We start from the raw sequence: 22,633 nt of genomic DNA on the forward strand, positions 1-22,633 counted from the left end.
ATTTATGGATGTCCATGGTTTATGCTGACCATCTTACAGTGTATACACTTTTTCACCTTATTCTTCACTTCCACACTACATGTTTCAGCACTAATGTGCCATCTTCAACTGTCTTTATGCACGTTAAACTATAGTACTGCATGCCATAATGTCTTCATTCTAAAATGACTAAAATCTGTATTCGTCATATAGGACAATGAATTCTAAATAATAAAAAAAAACTTTTCAGGATTCTTCCTACATCGCACTCAAACACGCGAATTATGCCAACCCTCTTTCATGTGAGCATTCTTCCTACATATATTTGTGTATCGTGTTCTGTGTTGTGTCTTGCTCCTGTTACTGCATGTACAGTACAATGCATGCAGTAACAGGAGCGAGACACAACGCAGAACACGATACACAAATATATGTAGGAAGAATGCTCACATAAAAGAGGACTGGCGTAATTCGCGTGTTTGAGTGCAACANGTTTTATGAAAAAGGTACTGGTATAGTGTATCAGTGCATACCACCAAAAATAAGATATGGCTGCACTTCTATTACAATGAAATCCATGTTTTACATGGTTTTGTAATTATCCAAGGCTCTAAGAATTAATTACATAGCTCTCTAATTAATTAGAGATAAACACTTCTTGCCTTTAGACTAAAAGTGGGTCATTATTCACACCACTTCATAAAAATGTACCTAGTAAAGAATTCCTTTTAATGAAATAAGTTCTCTTTTTACAGGCAGTATTTGAGCGACTAGTTGACATCATATGCGACAAAATGTCAGAAAGCCTAGACACAGACCCCAACATTATAAATTCTGGTTCTAAAGGAACTCGACTAACTGAACAGCCAGCGGGGCCTCAGAATGGTAGCTGCAACTGCTAACCACCTCCCTTAATTCATACACTCAGTAGTCACTTCATCAACCTGACAACAATGCGATGACATGTCACAACATTTGTCCAGTTTTGACTGTTACAACAATAAAATAGGCAAATGATAACAAGAGTATGAAACAAAGTCTGATACAGGCTGGGTTTTAACATATATTATTTCATAGTGGTTCACACTGCTACAAAAAATTTGTGTAAAGCTGCAAGATTGTTTATGATTGGAGCAAGAGTAAAGTTCTTACTGAGATAATGGCTAAATTCTTTGGTGGTTGTGGTACTAAAACCTTGTGCAGTCATATTTAAACAGTTCATAATTTTAATCATGTTTTTTAAAAAAGAATTAAAATGAGAAAATTGTTTGGGAAAAATGTGGGCAGTATATTGTGTTGCTCTATGAACGATTAAGGGAACGTTTATGTATATGTGTATTTATGTCTGTTACACACATACACAGATACTCCAACATTTTACCTCTAAGCAGCTTTCTCAATCTTCCATAATTTAATCTCTGTATTTGATGCTGTCAAATTAAAAGTCTCAGTTCTGTTATAATTTTATCTTTCATGTCTCTTTTTTGTTAGATATTCATCTTGGCAATGAAACCAAGATTTCAGACGTCTTGACCTAAGCCATTTATGTTTCCATGTTCATGGTATAATTTATTCATAATTCTACAGCGTTTCTAAGCAGGTTGCCACTGGTGTTGCCATATGGCAGCAAAGTGAGAAAACTTCCATTCAGCTGAGGGTTTGTGATATTTCACTGGTCGGCTGTCTCACTGTACAGCCAGGATCTACTATAATCACAGTTCTTGTTACTACTCAGACAGTAACACAGTTGTGAAATATTATTATGCCTATTAAAAGTTAGCCTGAAAGAAAGACTTGATTTTCTTTTCTGAGAATAAGAAATGATCTCTGGAATATTTGTAGAAATCTATAATACCAACTGCATCGGCTCCTATGCTTAGTTTCAAAATGGCTGGAGCCATAGTCAGTGATGCACATGACATATGAATTTACTGAAGATAGTCAATTGATAAAGGGAACCTTAAGAGGATAATCTTGAAATGAAAACTGCATGGTATAAGTTACATTCCTTGGAATTCATATTGATTTGTCATTATTCACAATATTGTAAGTAGATATAAAATTTAATGTTTTAATACTTAACAAGTAGAATTTTTTCATTGGTCAATATTTTAGTAAATACTTTTCTGTAATATGTAAAAGTGCTGTCTTATGTTACTGCAACAAGACATAGCATCCATGTTGTCTGTGAGGTAATCAGCCCACTCTGTTATAGAGTTACAACTCACGTGGGGCTCTTATTTGTTGCCTAGTCTTCTTAGCGTAAAATATTAGATAGGCTTCCTTCCACTTTGTTAGTTTGAAATTAATGTTATCTATTTTCTGCTGCCTTGCCTTATTCTAAAAGAATCTGCATATGCAGTTTATACAGCATTTTGTTCTTCAGTGTCATTTTGAAATCTAAAATGGGTTACAGTTCTAAAGGCATGAACTATCTGGTTATCAGGTACAGCCTGGTTTTCAGATCTTTGCATTGCTGTCATTGTATAAAATCTTTTGTTTTTAATTTAAAGTTCGGTTATTCAGGTTAAAAGTGACCAAAATTAATAGTTCATATGCCAAATAATATCATTATTTTCCTTTATATTTCAATTCCTATATAAATTTATCAAAACCAATTTAATGGCAGAAATTTATTTGAATATATTTGATATCCCACAATTGGATTCAGCCTCTTGTCAAAGATAAGTACAGATATCTGAAATATCAACAGTTATAACCTACAAGTAATCAGCACTCATAAATATATAAAACATAATGTGCATCTTAAAAACCTTTCTGGGTTTTGAGTATTAAAGTGAAAGAAAAATGTTATTTTTGCTGTGTTTGTTGTACTCAAAATATATTAACTGTTGAAGAAGCCATATAGACTGGAATAATAATTGTTGTGAAAGCCATGTGGTGGATTGGAATGCTATAGACTTGCTGCCCACAAATGACTCATTTGAGTTTCAATTTAGGTTACTAGGATTCACAATGGATTTATTAATATCTTGCTCGTGGGTGCTCTCCTTTGCTGTGGGATATGTACATAATGAATGAATCTATGTTACTTTGTGTATGTTACCAAACCCCAATTTAATTTGCCCCAAACGATACACGTTTATTAGGTGTTGATAATATTGGCACTTAATGGTCAGTGTTGATGAATCACAAAAGCTTCAGTAAAAAAGTGTTGCTTTCCCTTCTTACTTTGTGGACAGATAAGTCCATTGTGTGAGACTGGATATACTTATTGAGAAATGAATGAGACACTCACTTGTGGGGTGAAATGGTAGAAAATGAATAAGAATTAATCTAAGTAAACACATAGAGAACTGGAGATGGTGAGTGTCAAAGAACAGCTGCTGGTCTGCATTACTTCATTTTGTTTCACATCTATCATTTCTTCAGCAACTGGAAGAGCTCATTGTCTGTATTTCTTATTTGTTAATAGTGAATTCTCAGACCCAATTTATTGTATAAAACTTCCATTTTCCTCAATTTAAGTGTATATAAGGAGATATGTGAGAGGTGATATATAATTGTAGTGATAAAATAAATATCTGCTTAAATGTCATCATGATATAATACTTGAAACTTCCAAGAATCTGGGAAGGAGCAATGTCAATTTAGCAGACTTATAAAATATGCTGCAAATATAGGTGAACTAAACATTTTCTCCCAGAGAAGTCAGTCATTGAATAATCAATGTTCTGCATGAATGTACAATAACAAAATTATTTTTAACTGCTGTCTTCTTATGTGAGCCTTATATACATCAGATTTAACTGCAGAAGAATTTAGAAGAAATGTATGGTACTCCCTGTGCATGTATAGATAACCTGACTATTGTAATTATGTTCATAATTGTTCCAGTAAATCAAATATTTAAATGTCACACATTTTTCTACAGCACTACTGATGTAGTGCCACAGAGTAAAAGTTAATATAAATGTTGTCATTAGGGAGCCGTAAAAATGCAGTAAAACCTGGTTGCAAAGGATATAAAATCCACAACTGTAGAAGAGCACTCCTTGCAACAAAACACATTTTTAAAAATATTGTCATAAATTAATGGGATTGTTCATTTAAAAATGTGATTTTGTGCAAGGAAGGTACAAGGAAGTTTACCCATTATGAATACAGTCTCAATGTGACCTAGCTCGTTAAATCAGGGTTTTATAAAGGAGAAAATATAGCAGCACGTTTCTGGTGATTTTAAGTGCTTTAAATATTTATTAGATGTTTTATAGATTTCTGCAGTCTAACTTTCCCTGTCTCTTGTTTACAAAGGAACTATACTATCGAAATGATGGCAGTTTTCTCTTCCTTTCTATAATACTGACTTCAAAATGCCTTATGAACCCTCATCAGTATTAACACTGAACAATAACCCAAATCTGAATGTTTCAAGATATATTTCTCTATCCATGTTATTACAAGAGATTTTGAATTTAACTTCATGCCACATTTATTGTGCAATAAAAAATTTTATTCTTAAATACCAAATTCTCTTGGCCCACGTCATCATATATATAATTCCTTATGTACAGAAGCAGCAGAATGAAATGTAAGCCTACGGTGAAGTGGTTAGCTACAAGTGCTGATCAAACATTGCAGTTGACACTGAGTTTAGGCAGAGTAGAATTCACTTATCTCCTGATGTTTTGTTCACTTTTTATGCAAGAAGTTGAATTAAAAACGTTGGTGGATTCTAATATGATGATATATATGATCTTAGTCATAACTGGCTTCACAACTCCACATATTTTCGACACCTTTTGATTACAATACATTTACTTCATTATGAAACATGATATTGTGAGTCATCACAAAAAGCTTTTGTTGATGTCAGCGTTATGAATAAGACTTTGGTGTCAATGCTGAGAATCATGGTATCAAGTATGGTACAGATAAGTAAGTAAGGATACACTGCAATATCTCCATTCATACACAGTATTATGGCCTGCATTTGGTCATTATTTGAGTCAGTTTGCTATTGTGATAAAGACTGTGTTCCTCAAACATTTCACTAACACTTTTCTCAGATGTTACACACCCTACATACACAGATAAGCATTAAGTACTAATGTTTCAAACTGCCACATTATGACAAAAAACTAGATTCAATGGGTGGAACTTTTATGCAGAAGTTTAACATCATAATAAGTGAACAAACATGATAAGTAAAACATGAATATCTTAAAATGTTTTAAAATTCTTGTAAGTTTAGTTTTGAAAATGAAAAATGTAAGTCATGTTTGACTATACATAGGACCAAACATTAACTAATGAACAAAGGAAGAAAAATTAAAGTTTCTTGAAGTTTCTAATAACAAGGGTAGATTCATTCTGAGTAAAACTCCACAAGGGAAACAACATGAGACTCTGTTACATAATTTAATTCCAGTGCATCCAAATACAAGATGAATTAATTTAATTATCCTCTAAATCATTGCACTTTATCATAGTAGGTATGTCAGTGGCAATTCAATTATGTGTGTCATATCATATTAAGCATGGCAAAAATTAAATTGGAACAGTAAAACTACAGTCATCACATACATACCAGCAACATATTGTCATGGCCATCTCTTTGAATAATTTGGAGTATCAATTTGGGAATAATGTGACACAAGCCACATGAGGGAAATGTATTTATACTGAGATCAACCTTAATTTTCACAGCCCTGGATACCTCAAACTGTGTGTATGTATATATTCTGTGCAGTATGGAGTCAGAAGATCCCTGAAGGAAATTGAACATGTGGAATATTTTCTTACAATTACAGTGTGAGAATGCATACAGAAATACACAGTCTTACACATTGAGAATTTGTTACTTAATCCGATATGCATCATTTCAGTACTTGAAATGTACGATTACTATTATAAAAATACCGTGCATCATTCAAAATAACGCATTTAATTTAAGTGAAATCTTATAAAAAGGACAATATCAATCCGTATAATCGTGGGTAGTCTAGACATCATAAGACTTAGTCTCAAAGCAAAATAATTTTATTTGAAGAAAACCAGTACTAAAGAGAACATTGCTCATAGGCTTGCACACGTAAAATAATGTACTCTCTTGTTATTTTTCTAATCATAACAAGCAGAAAGTTTATCTATTCTATCTACATTACATTAGTATAATGCCACTTATTAAAATAAGCAATGAATGTAATTTTCTGTTCATTTATTTATTCAGATATCTGTAAATGTAAGTAAATGATTGTTCCACTTTAGAGTTTCTTTGTGTTATTAAATACCTACCATGTTAAAACCTTCTTCCTCGTACAAACCGAATAAAAAATAACATTTAAAAAAAACATTAAAAATAGTCTGAATCTTACAGACTGCGAGTGTCATGTGTTGATTCTTAAAAATATTTCCTTCATTGCCAACAATTAAAAAGCAGTGTATTGTTGACTGGTTGCTATTAAAAATTCATCAGAATGTACAAGAACAAACTAACTATGCTTGCGCTATGAATGTGCAAAACAGGATCTTGCCTAGGATAATTGATTTAAACCACAATATTTTTACACCGATATTCATAATTTTCTGTGATGTTTAATATTTAAGTGTGGTATTCTTACCCCATTAAACTTCTGCATGTGATCCATATCAATTTGGATCACTTCTAAATACATACCACTCACAACAAGAAATATATGTATGAAGGGATAACATGTTAATGTGTAAAAACTGTAATATGCAAGTTGTGTTTTCACTTTCAGAAACTGTCAAAACATAAGCAAACATGAACAATATGTTTTCTCCAAAGTTCATGCACTTATCCATTAGTGTCAGGTAACTAAAAAAGTAATTCTATGAATTTTTTGGAGATAGATATAAAAGAATAAATTTGCTTAAAAGCAGTATATAAGTGTCAGCAAAGTCACAGTTATAAGCATCGTGTGTTTTCGAGCAATGAATAAAGTTCACTTCTTCCAAGCATCAGAAAAATTGTAACACTGAAGAACGTTCGAACCACATAGTTTTGTGCCATCATATAATTGTATACTAGCAAATGACTATCAAGCAATATCTACATGTAGGACAGTATCTCTTCTGCGCTTTAACTTACCAAAGTTGGTAATATATGTAGCATATTATTGAATAAACCAGAGATCAAAGCGTAATTAAATGTTATGTATCATTTCTGGCATTGGTGGTTGCATTTGGAATTAAGAAATCGTCCTACATATTCTATCTTTCATTGTAAAAAGAACTATTACTGTAAAAAATCTGAATTAAGGTTTTAAATAACTGTAGTACAGGTGTGGACTCTGTTAGATGGAAAATGTATTATATATTGTAAGATGTACTTAAACATGTATACTATTATGTGAAAGATATATACTTAATATGTCAAGCATGGCAAAAACCAGTTTTCATTAAGTTTTATGTACAAAACTGCAGCATAATGTGATTCAAATTATTGTAAGCTCCTCCTGAAATTCCAAATTGTATGAAAAATGTTTGAAGACTGAAATTAATACAGAAATGAGCATTGTGCTCATATTTACAAAGCTAGACTACCAAAGTTTTTTTATTTATTTCTCCTTCAAATGTATACCAAAAGGGCCAAATAAATACACAATTGGATATTTAGAAATATGTCATGTCTACACACTGCTTTGGTTTATTAAATTTATAGCAAAAAAATAAGAAGTTTTACATTTTATACACAATTTATAATTCCATTTAAATCTGCTTACAACATGAATCACATACAGTAAACACTCATTTAACTTCCTTCATTTAAGGTTTTTCCTCATTGAACATTTAGTTTTAATCATCTAAATCCCATAATCTCAGTGCCAAAAGCCCTCCATTCAAGATTTACCTCCTACTGTTCAAATCCATTGCTCCACCAAAAACACTTTGGATAGGAGTTTTGGTGTCAAACATTGCTATTTGATTGAACATGCAGTATCAATTCTGAGCTCACCAGACATTCCTTGAGTTACTTCACACACACACACACACACAAAAAAAAAAGGGGGTTTGAAGATATACAGAATAGCTTTAGAGTGACACAAAGTGAAAATTCATTTCACTTATTTCCCTAAATACAAAATGCAGATTCAGTACCTTTGTTAAATTAGCAATATAAACATCATTAAACTATCAGAGCTTCAGCTGTTACAAAGTTTCTACTTGTTTTAATATTAACATTTTTTTAAATTCAGTACTTTCTTTCAGGAATTATTGCTTGTCACTTCAGTTTACATAAGTTGCTACAAGTTTATTACATCAATAACAAAAACACTTAGAACTGGAACTTTCGCTACATGATTGTGACAGCATTATCAACATAAAAATAAGAGATGCTTATGATACATGAAGAGACAGATGAATCACATTATGTTGAATCATGTTAATATTACCTACATTTAAAAACAGTGATCCACAGTACAGCTTTAAGAAGACATAATGGCTCTGTCCAGCCTCAATTTATAAAATCTTTATATAGATATTCATCAAAACTTGGAAACGAATACAAGTCACCCACAACATAACCATTTTTAACAGCAAAATGTAGTAATATGCTGCTAATATTTCATAGGACGTTGCATTGCTGCATAATAGTGAATATAATGGGCCTAAATCCTGTACTCTCTTTTGCATATTATTACACAAAAGGCTGGGACCATGGCATATCAGTTCAATTAAAACAAATAAACATTACAGGTGGATTATACTGTTGAAACGGTAATTTCTTATACAATGTTGGTGAGAAACAAAATGAAGGTTGCTTATTTACTGAACCAACAAGGAGGGTAGACAAAGAAAGTAATGTAAATATCTAGAAGTTCCATAACCTAACTGTGGTGAGTGATGTTAAATTTTGTGTGTGAATAAAATATGAATCATAGGAGAACAGTGTTTTTGTCAGTAAGTTTAAAGAAGTATATATTACATCCCATGTGTAGGTAAAACCAGGTCCCTCTGCAGACAATATGTGAGAAGCTCCTGGTAATAAAGAATCATGTAACAGTGAAGAAATACATGATCAGAGCATGCAAAATATATCATTGTATCTGATAATAAAAACAATATTAGGTTAAAAATATGTTTATGTCAATTGGAGAGAAGAAAGGGAAATTTTGAAACTTGAGAAATACTGAAATGAATTCTAAAAATTAATAAAGAATTGTTCTATAAATGACTGTACATTGTAAATAGCCATGATGTGTGTTTGCCTGAATACATTTGTTTCATTTATCATGGATAATTCCTGCAAACTACTCTGTTTGTATTGTTACAAATGTGTAATTAATATCCCTGTGAAGTGTTAGAAATCAGTGACTAGAAAGAATCTTTTTCTGCTGTCATTGACATAATGCAATACTTTATTTGAACTGTGAAGGTGAAAGATCAAATACTCATATTTCAAGACTTGGAATTATATACACTCTGTACAGAGTGTAATGCAGAATATTTTTCCACACATCACAGAAAAAAAAGGAGCCTGACAGAAAAACCAAAAAGCTTTGAAACGACCAGTTTTGTGTAATAGTAATATAGATATTAAATATTGTGCACACACAGTACAATGTTTCTTGAGTGGACTAGTCTGTTGTTGAAAGCATGAAAAAAGTCACTTCTATTAATGGTTTCCTTATCAAAAGGCTGCAAAAATATCTCGGCGATTCTTTGCTACTCATTACGAATAAATATTTACATGTGCATATGGCATCTCTAATATTCAATTTTGTACAATATTACAGGTAACCTCAAAGTAAAGTCTTTAAAAAATTATTTAATAAATGTGTAAAATGGGTGAGAGAGTAGATCACTTGTAATAGTATGGGCAGAGAAATAAACAGTTAAAAATATTCATTAAACTGCTCTTAGATGATGAGCAGAGAAGGTATCAGCACAGAGTTCAGTGTAGAAGACAAAAATAGTATACTGAAGATGCTGAAGTCTCAGTCTTCTGAACATATGGAAGTGGATGCATAGACAAGCAGTCAAAGACAAATACTACAGAAGTATTTACATTGGTCTCCTAGGCTATGTAGCCTGCTAGGTGATTACCAGTGTTTGGAGGAAAATTCTCCCCCCATCTCCAAGTTAAAATGTAAATTCTTACCACTGTGGACACTTAAAATCTCAATACAGAAGTAGGGAGTGTAACAGTCTTTCTAAAAGTGAATTCTTGCCATTATATATTTAATGGGAAAATAAAAATAATTAATTGTAATTGGTTATAACACACTTTATTGTGATAATTTAAAAAACAAATGTTACAAAAATATTAAATATAGTATATTTTATAATTTAAAATTGTTACACATAACACGTAAGCATGTGCACATAACAATTAATACTACTATATTACTACTCTACAACTTTTGTGTGAAACACTGTTCAATTGCTGCAAAAATACAGAACATCAAGTTTACTCTTGAGTAAATTTCCAGATATGATTAGCTTATGGCATCATGTTTTAGTCAAGATTTCTCATTTACAAGTCCATAAAAATTGAACAGAAGATTTTTAAATTGACAGACATAACATAAAATACACATAGACAAATGGACAGATATGAAGACAAGACTATAAGACAGTTTCATGGATTTGTGATATAGTCATTCCCTTAAAATAATACATAAATGTATGCAAAACTCGCCCCAATTTTGTCTGTGAAATGTGCAGATCTGCACATTCTGCAGACTGCTGTGAGGTTATACTGTGAGAGCATGAACCTACATAGTTCCACACCTGCAGTAAGTTGTAAAATGTTTCAGTACAATAACAAAAATATTGGTAAAATTTTTCATCGGCACAGATAGGTTTTCTGAAAGCACCTATATTAAATCTTAGCCAAATTGTGCATGAATACAACTGTATTTTTAATAATTCTTGAGAAACTGGTGACCCCCCCACCCTTTGACTAGTTTCAAAAACCATGTTGTAAGATGTTTATAATATTAATTAATGTAAAGAATGACAATAAAATTGGAGCCTGTAATCTCTTCTGTAGTCCTTTGGAAAATCTGCTAATAAAGCAATAATATAATACTGTTTGTGAGAGATATCATATGTATTCATGGACTGTACAAACACTTAGGCAGAAAGCCATGTAATATACAACATATTCTTTGTACAAATTGTAAAATAATATACAGTCATAACAGTTCATTTAGATTATAGGCCCAGGTTTGTGTCATATGCAGCAAATTAATTTCTGAACTAAAAAAAGGTAAAGATATCTCTGTAATGGGCCATGGAGGCCCATAGGGTTGTGAGATGTCGAGGCTCCCATATTTTCTCTAGATGATCGGCTCACAGATGGTAGTGAGGTTGTTGGCCTTATGCGCTGGCCACCCTTTACCCCCTGTAAGATTCCTGGTACCCATTCTGTCAGTGACTGAGCCAAACCCAGGGCCATAGTGCAGCTTGAATTGAAAAATCCAATAACCTCACTGGGAATCAAACCTGCGACCTTCCAGCTTGTAGCACAGTGCCTCAACAAACTACACTAACGTGTGTCCCAATTTCTGAAGATGACTTTTAAATTCAGACTTTGAAAAGTCTCTCTATAATGAAAACAATGAGGATGGAGACATCATATCTTGGCCTCGCTCAGGGCATTTACAATACTGTCCATCTCCTCAAAAACCTTATCACCACATTGTTTAACCACTGTCATAAATTACAAAAATGAGATTAATGTCAGGAAACCACTGCATAAACCAAAGTGTTTCAATATTGTCACTAAAGAGTTGAATGGGGGGATACATATAACAATGGCACAATGGTCCAGTTGGAATTTGAAAATATAAGGATAATATATGTAGCACGAATGGGGGAGAAAAGGAATGCATATAGGATATTGGTGGGAAAGCCAGAAGGAAAGAGACCACTGGGAAGACCAAGGTGTAGGTGGGTGAACAATATTAAAATGAATCTTAGAGAGATAGGATGGGATGGTACGGATTGAATTGATCTGGCTTAGGATAGGGACCAGTCAAGGGCTCTTGTGAACATGGTAATTAACCTTCAGGTTCCATAAAATGCTGGGACATTCTTGAGTATAGCTGCAGATTTGGCTTCTCAAGAAGGGCTCAGCTCCATAAGCAAGTAATATACATAACAATGTCCAAATGTAAATATACATTTCTCAGCCACTAGTACTTGTATTAACATATGAATATATAAAGGGCAATATGCATGGAAGACAAATCCAACAAATATAATACTGTGCTGTTCACATCAATTAATGAGGTTATGGATAGTATCAGCACTGTTCTTCTTCATCTGGTTCCTTTCTTCTTAGACTCAGTTCCATTCTGACTTGATGTATTCAGGTCACCTTTATAGAGATCCCTTAATAATGTTATATTTTAGCATCCTGTTGCACTGATTTATGTCCATGATTTATTCTGACCGTCTTACAGTGCATACATTTATTCACCTTACTCTTCTCTCTTGCACTACATGTTTCAGCACAAAAGTGCCATCTTCAGGTGCTTTTCGTTGTACATCAAACTACTTCATTGCATGCCCTGTTGTCTTTATACTAAAATAACTAAAATATATATTCGTCATATATATTGATAAATTGAGCAGTATAACACACGCAGTCACAGGAGCAAGACACAACACAAAGCACAATACACACAAGAAAGTAGGAGGAATACTCCGATAGAAGAAGATAGGTGTGACTCGCGTATTGAGATATGACATAAGGATGACAAATCCTGAACAGTTTTAATATTTTTAATATTTAAAATTTATCAATATATATGATCAATATATATTTTAGTTATTTTAGTATAAAGACAACAGGGCATGCAATGAAGTAGTTCGACGTACATCGAAAAGCACCTGAAGATGGCACTTTTGTGCTGAAACATGTAGTGCAAGAGAGAAGAGTAATGTGAATAAATGTATGCACTGTAAGACGGTCAGAATATATCATGGAGATCCCTTAAGCCATATCATGTTGTCATCCTCATTAGTGCTACTGATTTGGCTTCAAAATTATTGTCTGTCTTGGGTCTGAATTATCCGTGTTCATGTCATCTACCATCAATCAAATTCACTCACATATTTTTTTCTGCCATCTTATTTATATTTTGGTACTGTTCTGTAGCCTATACAGCTCATATTTCTTCTATGTTGACTGTAATATGATGAGATGTTCGATTTTATGCAGATACATATTCTAATACTGCAGGCCATTTCTAAGATATTTAAGTATGTGCCCACATCAGGGAGCATGCAGATTCCTCCCCATACACTTCCAGAGAACAAAGATAAGTGTTTTACCCTCAACCTTATACCATGAGATACAGGAAAACCGTGCACATGGCCACTTGGGTTCGATCTAGTCCACATATTCCAAATTTCTTTTTTAACGTCCTAACAATGCAACTAGTCCTGGACTAATGAGCATTTTTATTCTCACTTAAAATACTACTACTAGAACTAAACTCTGAGACCACACCCACCGGTGTGTCCCAACATCTGGTGTCCTGAGCACATTGTTGTCGCACCCGTATCACTCACTATTTACACTAACACACACTTCCACTACACTAGTTCAAAAGGCTTGAGTCTCTTGTGCCTTCTCACTGTCCTCGCGTTGTCAAGAAGCTGTATTGCTTCCATGTTGGTGTGGTGGTGAAGCCGACCTTCATGCTTCTTAGCTATCCTTTTAATTTCAGCAGTGACCATCCTAATCCCCATGGATGTCACTATTATGGGCATACCAAGGGGCATTTACTATGCCCCTCAGCACTTTGTTCTGAAATCTCTGTATTCTTTGAATGCTACTCTTACTGGCACAACCCCACAGCTGTATTCCATAAGTCCAAACCAGTTTTATGACCTGGTTGTACACTAGTATTTTGTTTTATTCCAAATGCTATCCCTTTTTGCATCAGTGACAATCTGGCTTTAGTGCAGCAAACCATAGTCACATCATGGAATTAAAAATATATTATTTCAAATAAAGCTGCATTTGTTTCATTTCTTTTTTTTAATTTTTTACTATATAGAACTTTAAAAGTGAGCCATAACATTATAAATATAAAGCATTCAAACATGAAAAAATCTCAACAAAAAGTGTGACAAAAAATTTTACAACATGATATTATTTATAACACATCTTCTTCTGATGTACAAAGTGTATCACAAGAGCAAAGTTCATCCATGGTTATTGTGCTGTCTTCAAGAGGCACTTCAGAAAGAGTTCCATCAACATTTACAGACATGAAATGCATTCAAGCTTCAAGATCAGCATGAGTTCCAAACTCCGGCACTGACACAGCCACACAATGATTGGTAGAACAGAAAAAAACGTAATATTGGGTAGCTACAGGCAAGTATTCATTCTTAAAAGTAATGCTGAAGTTGACAGAAAGCATAATTAATTTAAATCTCTTGTACATGAAGTGGAAGCTTCAGGATTTCTGAAGAACAGGATCATTCAACTGACCAATGGTATTCATACTGAAAGCAAGCAAAAAATAGAACACCTCATTGTTCATTTGTAATCGAAGACTTGTCAGCTGCAACTGAAGTAGAAAAGTAGTGGGAACACCAATCTGACAAACATCCATGGATGAGGACTCTCAAACATCATTCTACAGGTACAGTGTACATTCTTTAGCAGCACTGCAAGTGCAATCCATCATGTCCAGCTCAGTATCAATGATTGGGATACTGATCTTAATAGCTACACCCACATGGTTCATGTCTACTATACGGATATACAGTGTCATACAATGAGAGGCTGTAAATAATAAGTGGATCATAAATTAATATGGTTGCTTACTTCATTATCTTCTATGTTCTTCATGGCACTACAAGCATTATATATATGCTCGAGAACCAAATTTTCGGATTTTCGCCACTGAACCACAAAGTTGAATCATAAATAGGACATGAGAAACAGTGAAAATATGAAGGAATAATAACCAGCAATGGTGCTTATACATAACACAAAATTTCACACCACTTCACAAGAAATGTTTCTGGGAAAAAGAAGGAAGGATTAAGATAACGAAATTCTGTCACTAGTCTCTTGACAAGCCACATGGTATGGCGAGATATCATTTATATAATGTTTAGGTGGTGAGTATTGAAAAAAAGAAATTTGACTTTTTCATTATTAATTATTATAAGCCTGCAAACTAACAAATTATTATAAAGAATATATTGTAAATTAAGTTATGTACAATATTTTCTATACATTAATTTATTTTAACACAATCTCAGTTCAGTAAATCACAAACCAATCTTAGTTTCCTTCATCAGCCCAGTGGACATGTCGACTGTTATCAAAACCATTGAAGTCATCTTGCAATTTGTGTTGCATACTATTACTGTCATCATCTCTCTTCTGCTTGTATCGTTCTCGAACCACAAAATAGCAGCCAATCAGTATTATGAACTGCAGAAGGAGCCATGCAATTACAAGACCAATAATAGCGCCAAAATAAATACAGACTGAGCCTGATGTATCTGAAAAACATAACATTACACAATAATATTGTACTTCTGCATCATATTGTGTGTGAACTATTTATTGCATGTTCCATTGGCACAATTCACATTGAATAGATTTATACAGTTTTCACTCTACTGCATGAATCTACCAAATTTATACATCAATTATGTTGATAGAACATGTAATAAATAACATTATACAAATTCACCCATTCATTCTTCAGTTTGCTTGTAAATTTATTAAGTATCTTCACTATTTGTTTGCATAACCATATTTGTTATTTATTACTTCAACTGTTTAAATTAAAATGTAGGCTATTAGAGATATAATTATAATAAATTTTTTTATATTTCTATGGAACTATGAAACACACATTATTATGAAAACGACAAAAACAATCCTTACTAAAATTTGATTTTGTAATAACCATACCTATTCTATTATTTGGATCTATATGCTGGATGTTAACAGAAGAATAAATATGAGGAATGGAGATGTCAGGAATCCACTTCTTTAGAATGAATGCAGGGTTGAGAATGACAGATCATCAACTTCATAAAATATATGGGAAACACCAGATATCAATACAATAATGAAACACTATCAAACGATACGGTTACAAGATGTAAAACGAATCCTGTAAATTGAATCCTGAATTAATTTTATCAATATAAACTGAAGCACAGATGAAACCAGGTCTGTCAGTCCAAAAAAGGAAGGAACAATCTTAACCCTTGTAACAGAACAGGCTAAGTTTAAACTATGATGTTGATGACAATCCCTTATTAACATTAACGCTGTGTGAGGATGTATTGTAAGAACAAATAGGACACATTTCGTACTTTGGAAATTTCCAACCAGAAGTGTTAATTTATTAATAATGTTCTAATGACTGCACAAACTTTTTGGCATAAAATGAAGACCAAGAACGATTATTAATGATGCAACAGAAAGTACTGGCGAGGAAGAGGCACACTCTATTTTAAAATTTTTATCCAAGCATTTTCTTCAAACGATGGATTAATGTTATAAAAACCCTAGTTAAGACAAATTACCTGACCAAGATTCAAATGGTGTACTTCTGCATAAAGGTTTCTGTATGTCTAGTTCTCATACTTCAAAACCACATCCTTCTTAGTACTTACCTTCAACACCAACTAAAATCTTTCCATTTGTTTCTGATGCTGATAAAAGAGAACTTGGAATCAACTGTGGACTGTACACTTTAAGTGACATTTCCAAAGGCATTTCTTCATACAGTGTGGCACTGGTAATGGCTTCTCTTCTACGTCGACCATATGAAATAATTCCATTCCCACAATCTGTCTAAATAAACAGTCCAAATTAGACAAGAGAAACTTGAGACGAACACTTTTATAGTTCACTTTTTAGGTGTTCCTTCAAAGTAAAAAATGTTAAAAATGTGTCTCTACTTACTGAGGGGCACATTCCTGGACAGAACTGCACCATGACACTGAAGCGAACAATAAGTGAACGAGGAAATTTGAATGCTCGAAAGTTTGCAATTAGAGACTTAGAATTTGGGCCAGCCTTGGTGAAAGCTGGAAAGGTGAGAGGGTCAGGAGGGCAGCCTCTGTCATTCAGCAGAAGAATTGATTCACTTCCATCTTCATTAGTTGCCACTAAATGTCCTGCCATGATATCAAATGGACCTAAAACATGCACATAAAACAATTCAGAACTGTAGAACTGTTGGACAGTCAATACATAAACTGTAAGAATAACAGCCATGACAGCTGCAACACACTAATTGATCTTATCTTTATTTTTAGTGTTGCACCCATCAATGATATTTATAATATACTGAATGTGTTTGGTATTTGATAATTACAAAATAATATTTGGTGTAGAAGTTTTACAATTTCAGTTATTATGAAATACCTAACATAATTAGGAGCTTCATAACTTGTACTCTTCTCCAAGTATAATTAGAATGATCAAGTCAAGGAGCATGAGGTGGGCAGGGCATGTAGCACAAATGAGGGCAAAGTGGAATGCATATAGGATACTGGTGGGAAAGCCAGAAGGAAAGAGACCATTAGGAAGACCAAGATGTAGGTGGGTGGATAATATTAAAAGGGATATCAAAGAGATATGATGGCATGGTATGGATTGGATTGATCTGGCTCAGGATAGGGACCAGTGGAGGGCTCTTGTGAACATGGTAATGAACCTTCGGGTTCCATAAAATGCTGGGAAATTCTTGAGTAGTTGCACAATTGGTGGCCTCTCAAGAAGGGCTCATCTCCATGAGTGAGTGAGTGATGAGTCACTGAATAGTAATCATAGTGGAACTTAATGTATAAATCTGAAATCGAGCTTGCACATCAAATAACATAGATATTTAAGATGCAAAATGCCTGCCAGTCACTCTACAAACATCCATAACCAAGTATTTTAATACATATGCATCAAAATATATTTAGTTGTGTCCATAATTTTAATTTACATCATAATAAAAATGCTAAGTGTATCATGTAAGTGTATCTAATTCTATACTATACAGTATACGATATACAGCATCGTATACAGAAAATGTAATTACTGGTGTGCAAGCTCTCACAATATAAAAATGGTGGGAGGAAAGGAACTCAAATTTATTACCATTGTCAGGCTCTACATCAATCCTAAATTCGAGTTCTTGGCCCAGTTGTGCCTCTCTGATGTTAGCATTTCCTGTACTGCGGTCAATGATATGGATATGCACAGTTGGTACAACTGATGTTGTGTTGAGAACAACAGTACCTCCTCCTGCCTGGTTGCTGTAAAGAAGTCATTGCTTGTGTTGTAGTCACTGTCATATGCCAAGGGCATACATGTTCTGAAATACTTGAAAACAGCTCCAAAATCAGATATTTATCAAATTATTTACTACCTCTGACCAGAATGATATAACATTCCCATCATACAGAAGTTGTAAAATTCACATATATCGTCTGAGCCCTTATATTTTTAAATGAGTCTAGCAGTAATGGCAAATAAGGGCAACTTCTTCCTCAGGGAATACAGATCAAAATACTAAATCCCAGGTGTATTTCTTAAGAAATTCCCAAGTGTAATTCTAAAAATTAAAAATACACTTCAATGACACTTAATTTTCACAGCAGAAGTTAAAATAGTCCTAGTAAGCTTTCTACAGGTATCATAGAACAGACAATATTTCATATTTTGTAGGCATCTGTAAGTCTCAAGGTTAAAAGATCAAATCAAGAAAAATCTTGATCTGAATTAAAATATTGATATTAAGGTCTCAAACTTCAACAACTTTCACATAACTGCTTTTGCTTTACACTGTAGAAGCAATAAGTTGTGAGAAAGGATCTGAAACTGGTATTGACAATTTCCAGATTCAACTAGTGGTGAAAAATGGCATGGCCATAGAACTGAATTTTTCTTAAATAAAACTATTTAAGAAAAGTTTTCAATGACACAGGTCTAATGACAAAAGGGATAAGTAATATATATTAGTGAACTGTCGAAAAGAAGTTAATGTTATAAACTGTAATTACAGTGAAAAAAAAATGGTCTAAAAGAAGACTTTTTGTTTGTCTCAATTCTCAACATTTTTCCAAATCCTTGAGTTGAACTGAAAAAATAGTGCTTAGCAATTTTTGCAGTTTCATCTAAGTATCCTTCTCCTCAGGGCTCATATGTTACAGAATCTTATCAGAGCTTGCCTGAGTTTATTCTTCAAGTGTTCATTCCAATTGATTCTGTAAAGTCCTATACATTCCTGATGAAATGTGATATTCTATGATATTCTAACATTACAGAATTTCTTAATTTATTTTGTGGATAAAAATGTTATTTCCTACCCTCCATTCACATTGTTGCCACTGACCATTTTAATGGAAGTCACAGGGACTCCACTCCTTATTAGAGTAGGCATAATTCCTATATGTACGAAGAGACTAAAATTATACATCTCAGGCATAATTTAATAACCAATCTGTAAAACCTAACGGAGATGGCATAAATATGTTTCTTCAGAGTGTTTGCAAGATCAGAATCATAATAAATATATCTGATAAAAACTGGGAAAACCAGAAAATATTCGAAAAACAAAGCTAAAAATAAATTCCAAAGCTACTTTATCATTGTATAACGACAGTATAAAATGCTAGGGAACTCTGACAATATTACTGAAGAACCAGTTTTAATCTACAATCAAATTATAATGTTCATGATAATATAAGACTTCTGAGAAAGCATACATGCATAAAATTATGACACATGTATACCCACTAATATGCATGCACATAAAAAAACTAATCATTTTGTTATTCCATCCTATTGTTAAATATACCTACTTCGTGATACAATAGTATCTTGAAGTACAGGATACTATGTCAGTGGAGAGTTGAGAGTTAATTGTGTGTCCTATATTTACTTACTCTGGTCCCGTCACAACAAGGCTTGCATTTACTGTCAAATTCTGAGAAAGATTAGCATTCAATAAGCATCCGATCTTCACTGAACGGTCACCTTGTCGCTGAATAATAGGATTATGTTGTATCACAATTACTGTTGATATCAGGGTCCTGTCAACATTTAAGCAATAAAACTAAATTACTATAACTGGATAGAAAATTCTGTCACAACATTATTAATAATAAATTAATTTTAATATACCTTCAAACCATCAGTTAAAAACTCACCAGTGAATGTGTAAGGTTTCAATAAAAATGAATGTTATTAAATCACTAGAAGTGTTAACTCTAATTCAGAATCTAGTCAATTAACTACTTAGCACTATGGTCTACTGCTTGCTTGCCTCATTCTTTGACCCCAGAAGATGGAGGTAGTACGTTCCTCCAAAATATCGGTAAACTTCTATCAGACTATATGGAATCGCATCCCAGAAGACAGTTCTCTTTACATAGTATGAATTCACATCCACCAAAGAGCAGTAAAACAATATTACTCATGATCTGAAACTAGCAAAAGCTGCTTTAGATTGTTTTCTGCTATGGTTACAGAATGTCCAACAAATTCTACTGTCTATAAATAGTCCCATATACATCTGCATAGCACTGGCAGCATGTGGCTATAATAATTAATGTAATGTTATATTTAAGCCTAAAATTCCAAATGTAATATAGTGAAACTCCTGTATAAAAGATCATTTTGCCACCAATGGACTTAAACACTAAAATGAGAAAAATCTTTATCGGAGATTATTGATTTTGTATCACTGAAATTGAATGTTAAATGTGGGGGAAACCTTAAACTGAATAACATTAAATTAGTGAGATGTTATATATTCTTAGCATGTTCTGTACATGCAAGGTCTGACAATTAAATAATGAGACTATACTAACAGGCAGTACAGTATTGAATTTTATTCTGAATTGCAGTGATCTGCTTTAGAGCAGTTCCCTTCTGCAGCTATACATGAATTCCTGCCATGTTTCCAACTGTCAAAGATATTTCAGAAGTATTCACCCAAAATTGTGAGTTGGAACAGCACAGTCAGTATAGGGACTGGCTACAGGCCAGATGGCCAAGTGGTCAGATTTCAAGTCCTGTTACAGGTAAGATATTTCTAATCTCTATGTCATCCAGGCTGGGTATCAGGGGTTCTTTCTCTAGGAATAAAGTGGCCAGGGTGTGAAGCTAACCACTCACCTCCAACTAACGCTGAGGTCAAGAATTCATGTATTTATACACCCACTATCCCATACATGTTCATGGCACAGTGCTTAATTAGTCAAGCACAAGGACAACATTACCTTTTTCTCCTAAAATTTGTTTAGAATGGCCACAGAACTCATTGACAGAAAGTACTGCGTGTGACAGTGTTGTCATGGGAAAGGGCTCACTCGTTGGGGAACAGTTCTGACTCACAGGACAAACTGGCTGTCTCAGATAGTCCAGTACTTGGGGATAAAACTTCTGGTTGACAGTCTGAATAGGCAAGACAAATTCTTGGTGCACTATACAGTCAACTCTCGATTATCCGGGGGCGGCTTAACCGGTGCTANCTGACAGTCTGAATAGGCAAGACAAATTCTTGGTGCACTATACCTTCGTTGTCAAAAAAAAAAATAACAACAGTGTTTTGACTTTTGATTTTCACATCTGTGCTTTTTGGGGGTGGGCTGAGTCTGGATATTTTCCATTGCATAGTCTGCCTCTTAAACTCAAGGTCACACTGGAAAACCCAGTTTCAATCTCCAGTGATTCCTCTATTCAGCCATTCATTATCCTCCTCGACTCACTCAAAAGTCCACTGATAAAAATATTTATCCCCCATTTTCACGATGAGCTATAGAAACACTACTTCAGTTAAAGCACAACAGCTCTGTACTTGCTAGACTTGCCAAGACAAGTCTGCTGCTGTGTAAATTTCAAACCTATATCTATAGGAAGCAAAATTCACCACTGACTACAGAGTGAATTATGCTTCAGTGTTGCCAGTCTCATTATTTCATTGTCAAGCCTCGTATTTATAATTATTATCACCACTGTATGACAAGCCTATAACTGTTTATAGATCTGAAATAAAATTCAATACAATTAAATTTAATACTATGACAGGTCTTCAGTCTACAACTGTGAATTTATTTCTATCACCAACTCAAAATCAGCAACATACATTGTTTTCATGATTATAAAGTAGGTACTGTCATATAAAATTAATCAGTAAATTAAGTATACAGAGGATAATTAATTCCTTTTTACAAAATTTTAAGTGAAATGCTATTTTGATTCTGGGACAGATTTTGAGGTCACAAATTTCAGCACAAGGTCTGTGTTGGAAGTCTTAATGCTACCACAATTACTCCACCATGAACTGTAAACACCTCTGTACACATTTACTTTCATCTGTAGTGCAACTTTGTTTACAATTTCTTCTTAATTTAAAATAATAGTAACATTACAATTAAACTGCCACATGTTTCGGTCTCACTTGGCCATCCTCAGGCAACTGTTCATTTGTTGAAATTTCCACATTATATTAGTTCTTAAGTTAAAATATCACAATGTTATTGCATTTCCATCTTTCCCATTAAAATACATTTGCTTGAAAACACGATTTCTGTGTTGTTTTGTTTAGCCCAATGAATACTGGTGTTGTGTTGTTATCGTTATTTTTATGTGACCCATTAGTATGTATTAGTATTCAGATGCTCTAGTCAAGTGTATGTCACTTTATTGTTATTGTTCTTA

At 33.5% G+C, this 22,633-nt stretch overlaps 2 protein-coding genes across 11 annotated transcripts in view; one reads left to right on the top strand and one right to left on the bottom strand.

The window, feature by feature from the left end:
* Positions 1–8,854, top strand: part of LOC111874634 (ras-related protein Rab-3) — a 71,176-nt gene extending 62,322 nt beyond the window's left edge. For all 7 annotated transcript variants that reach the window (XM_023870280.2, XM_023870283.2, XM_023870284.2 and 4 more), the window contains one exon: positions 735–8,854. In XM_023870280.2, coding sequence (XP_023726048.1) covers positions 735–881 — 147 coding nt within the window. In that variant the 3' untranslated portion in view covers positions 882–8,854. The remainder of the gene's footprint in view (positions 1–734) is intronic.
* Positions 8,855–14,324: 5,470 nt separating this feature from the next.
* LOC111874636 overlaps positions 14,325–22,633 on the bottom strand; it is a 30,579-nt gene continuing 22,270 nt past the window's right edge. For all 4 annotated transcript variants that reach the window (XM_023870290.2, XM_023870292.2, XM_023870288.2 and 1 more), the window contains 5 exons: positions 19,855–20,001; positions 18,065–18,222; positions 16,877–17,112; positions 16,585–16,765; positions 14,325–15,453 (listed from right to left, as the gene is read on the bottom strand). In XM_023870290.2, coding sequence (XP_023726058.1) covers positions 15,230–15,453; positions 16,585–16,765; positions 16,877–17,112; positions 18,065–18,222; positions 19,855–20,001 — 946 coding nt within the window. In that variant the 3' untranslated portion in view covers positions 14,325–15,229. The remainder of the gene's footprint in view (positions 15,454–16,584; positions 16,766–16,876; positions 17,113–18,064; positions 18,223–19,854; positions 20,002–22,633) is intronic.

The sequence above is a fragment of the Cryptotermes secundus genome, unplaced genomic scaffold (genome assembly GCF_002891405.2).
Source record: "Cryptotermes secundus unplaced genomic scaffold, Csec_1.0 scaffold20, whole genome shotgun sequence".
Taxonomy (NCBI): Eukaryota; Metazoa; Arthropoda; class Insecta; order Blattodea; family Kalotermitidae; genus Cryptotermes; species Cryptotermes secundus.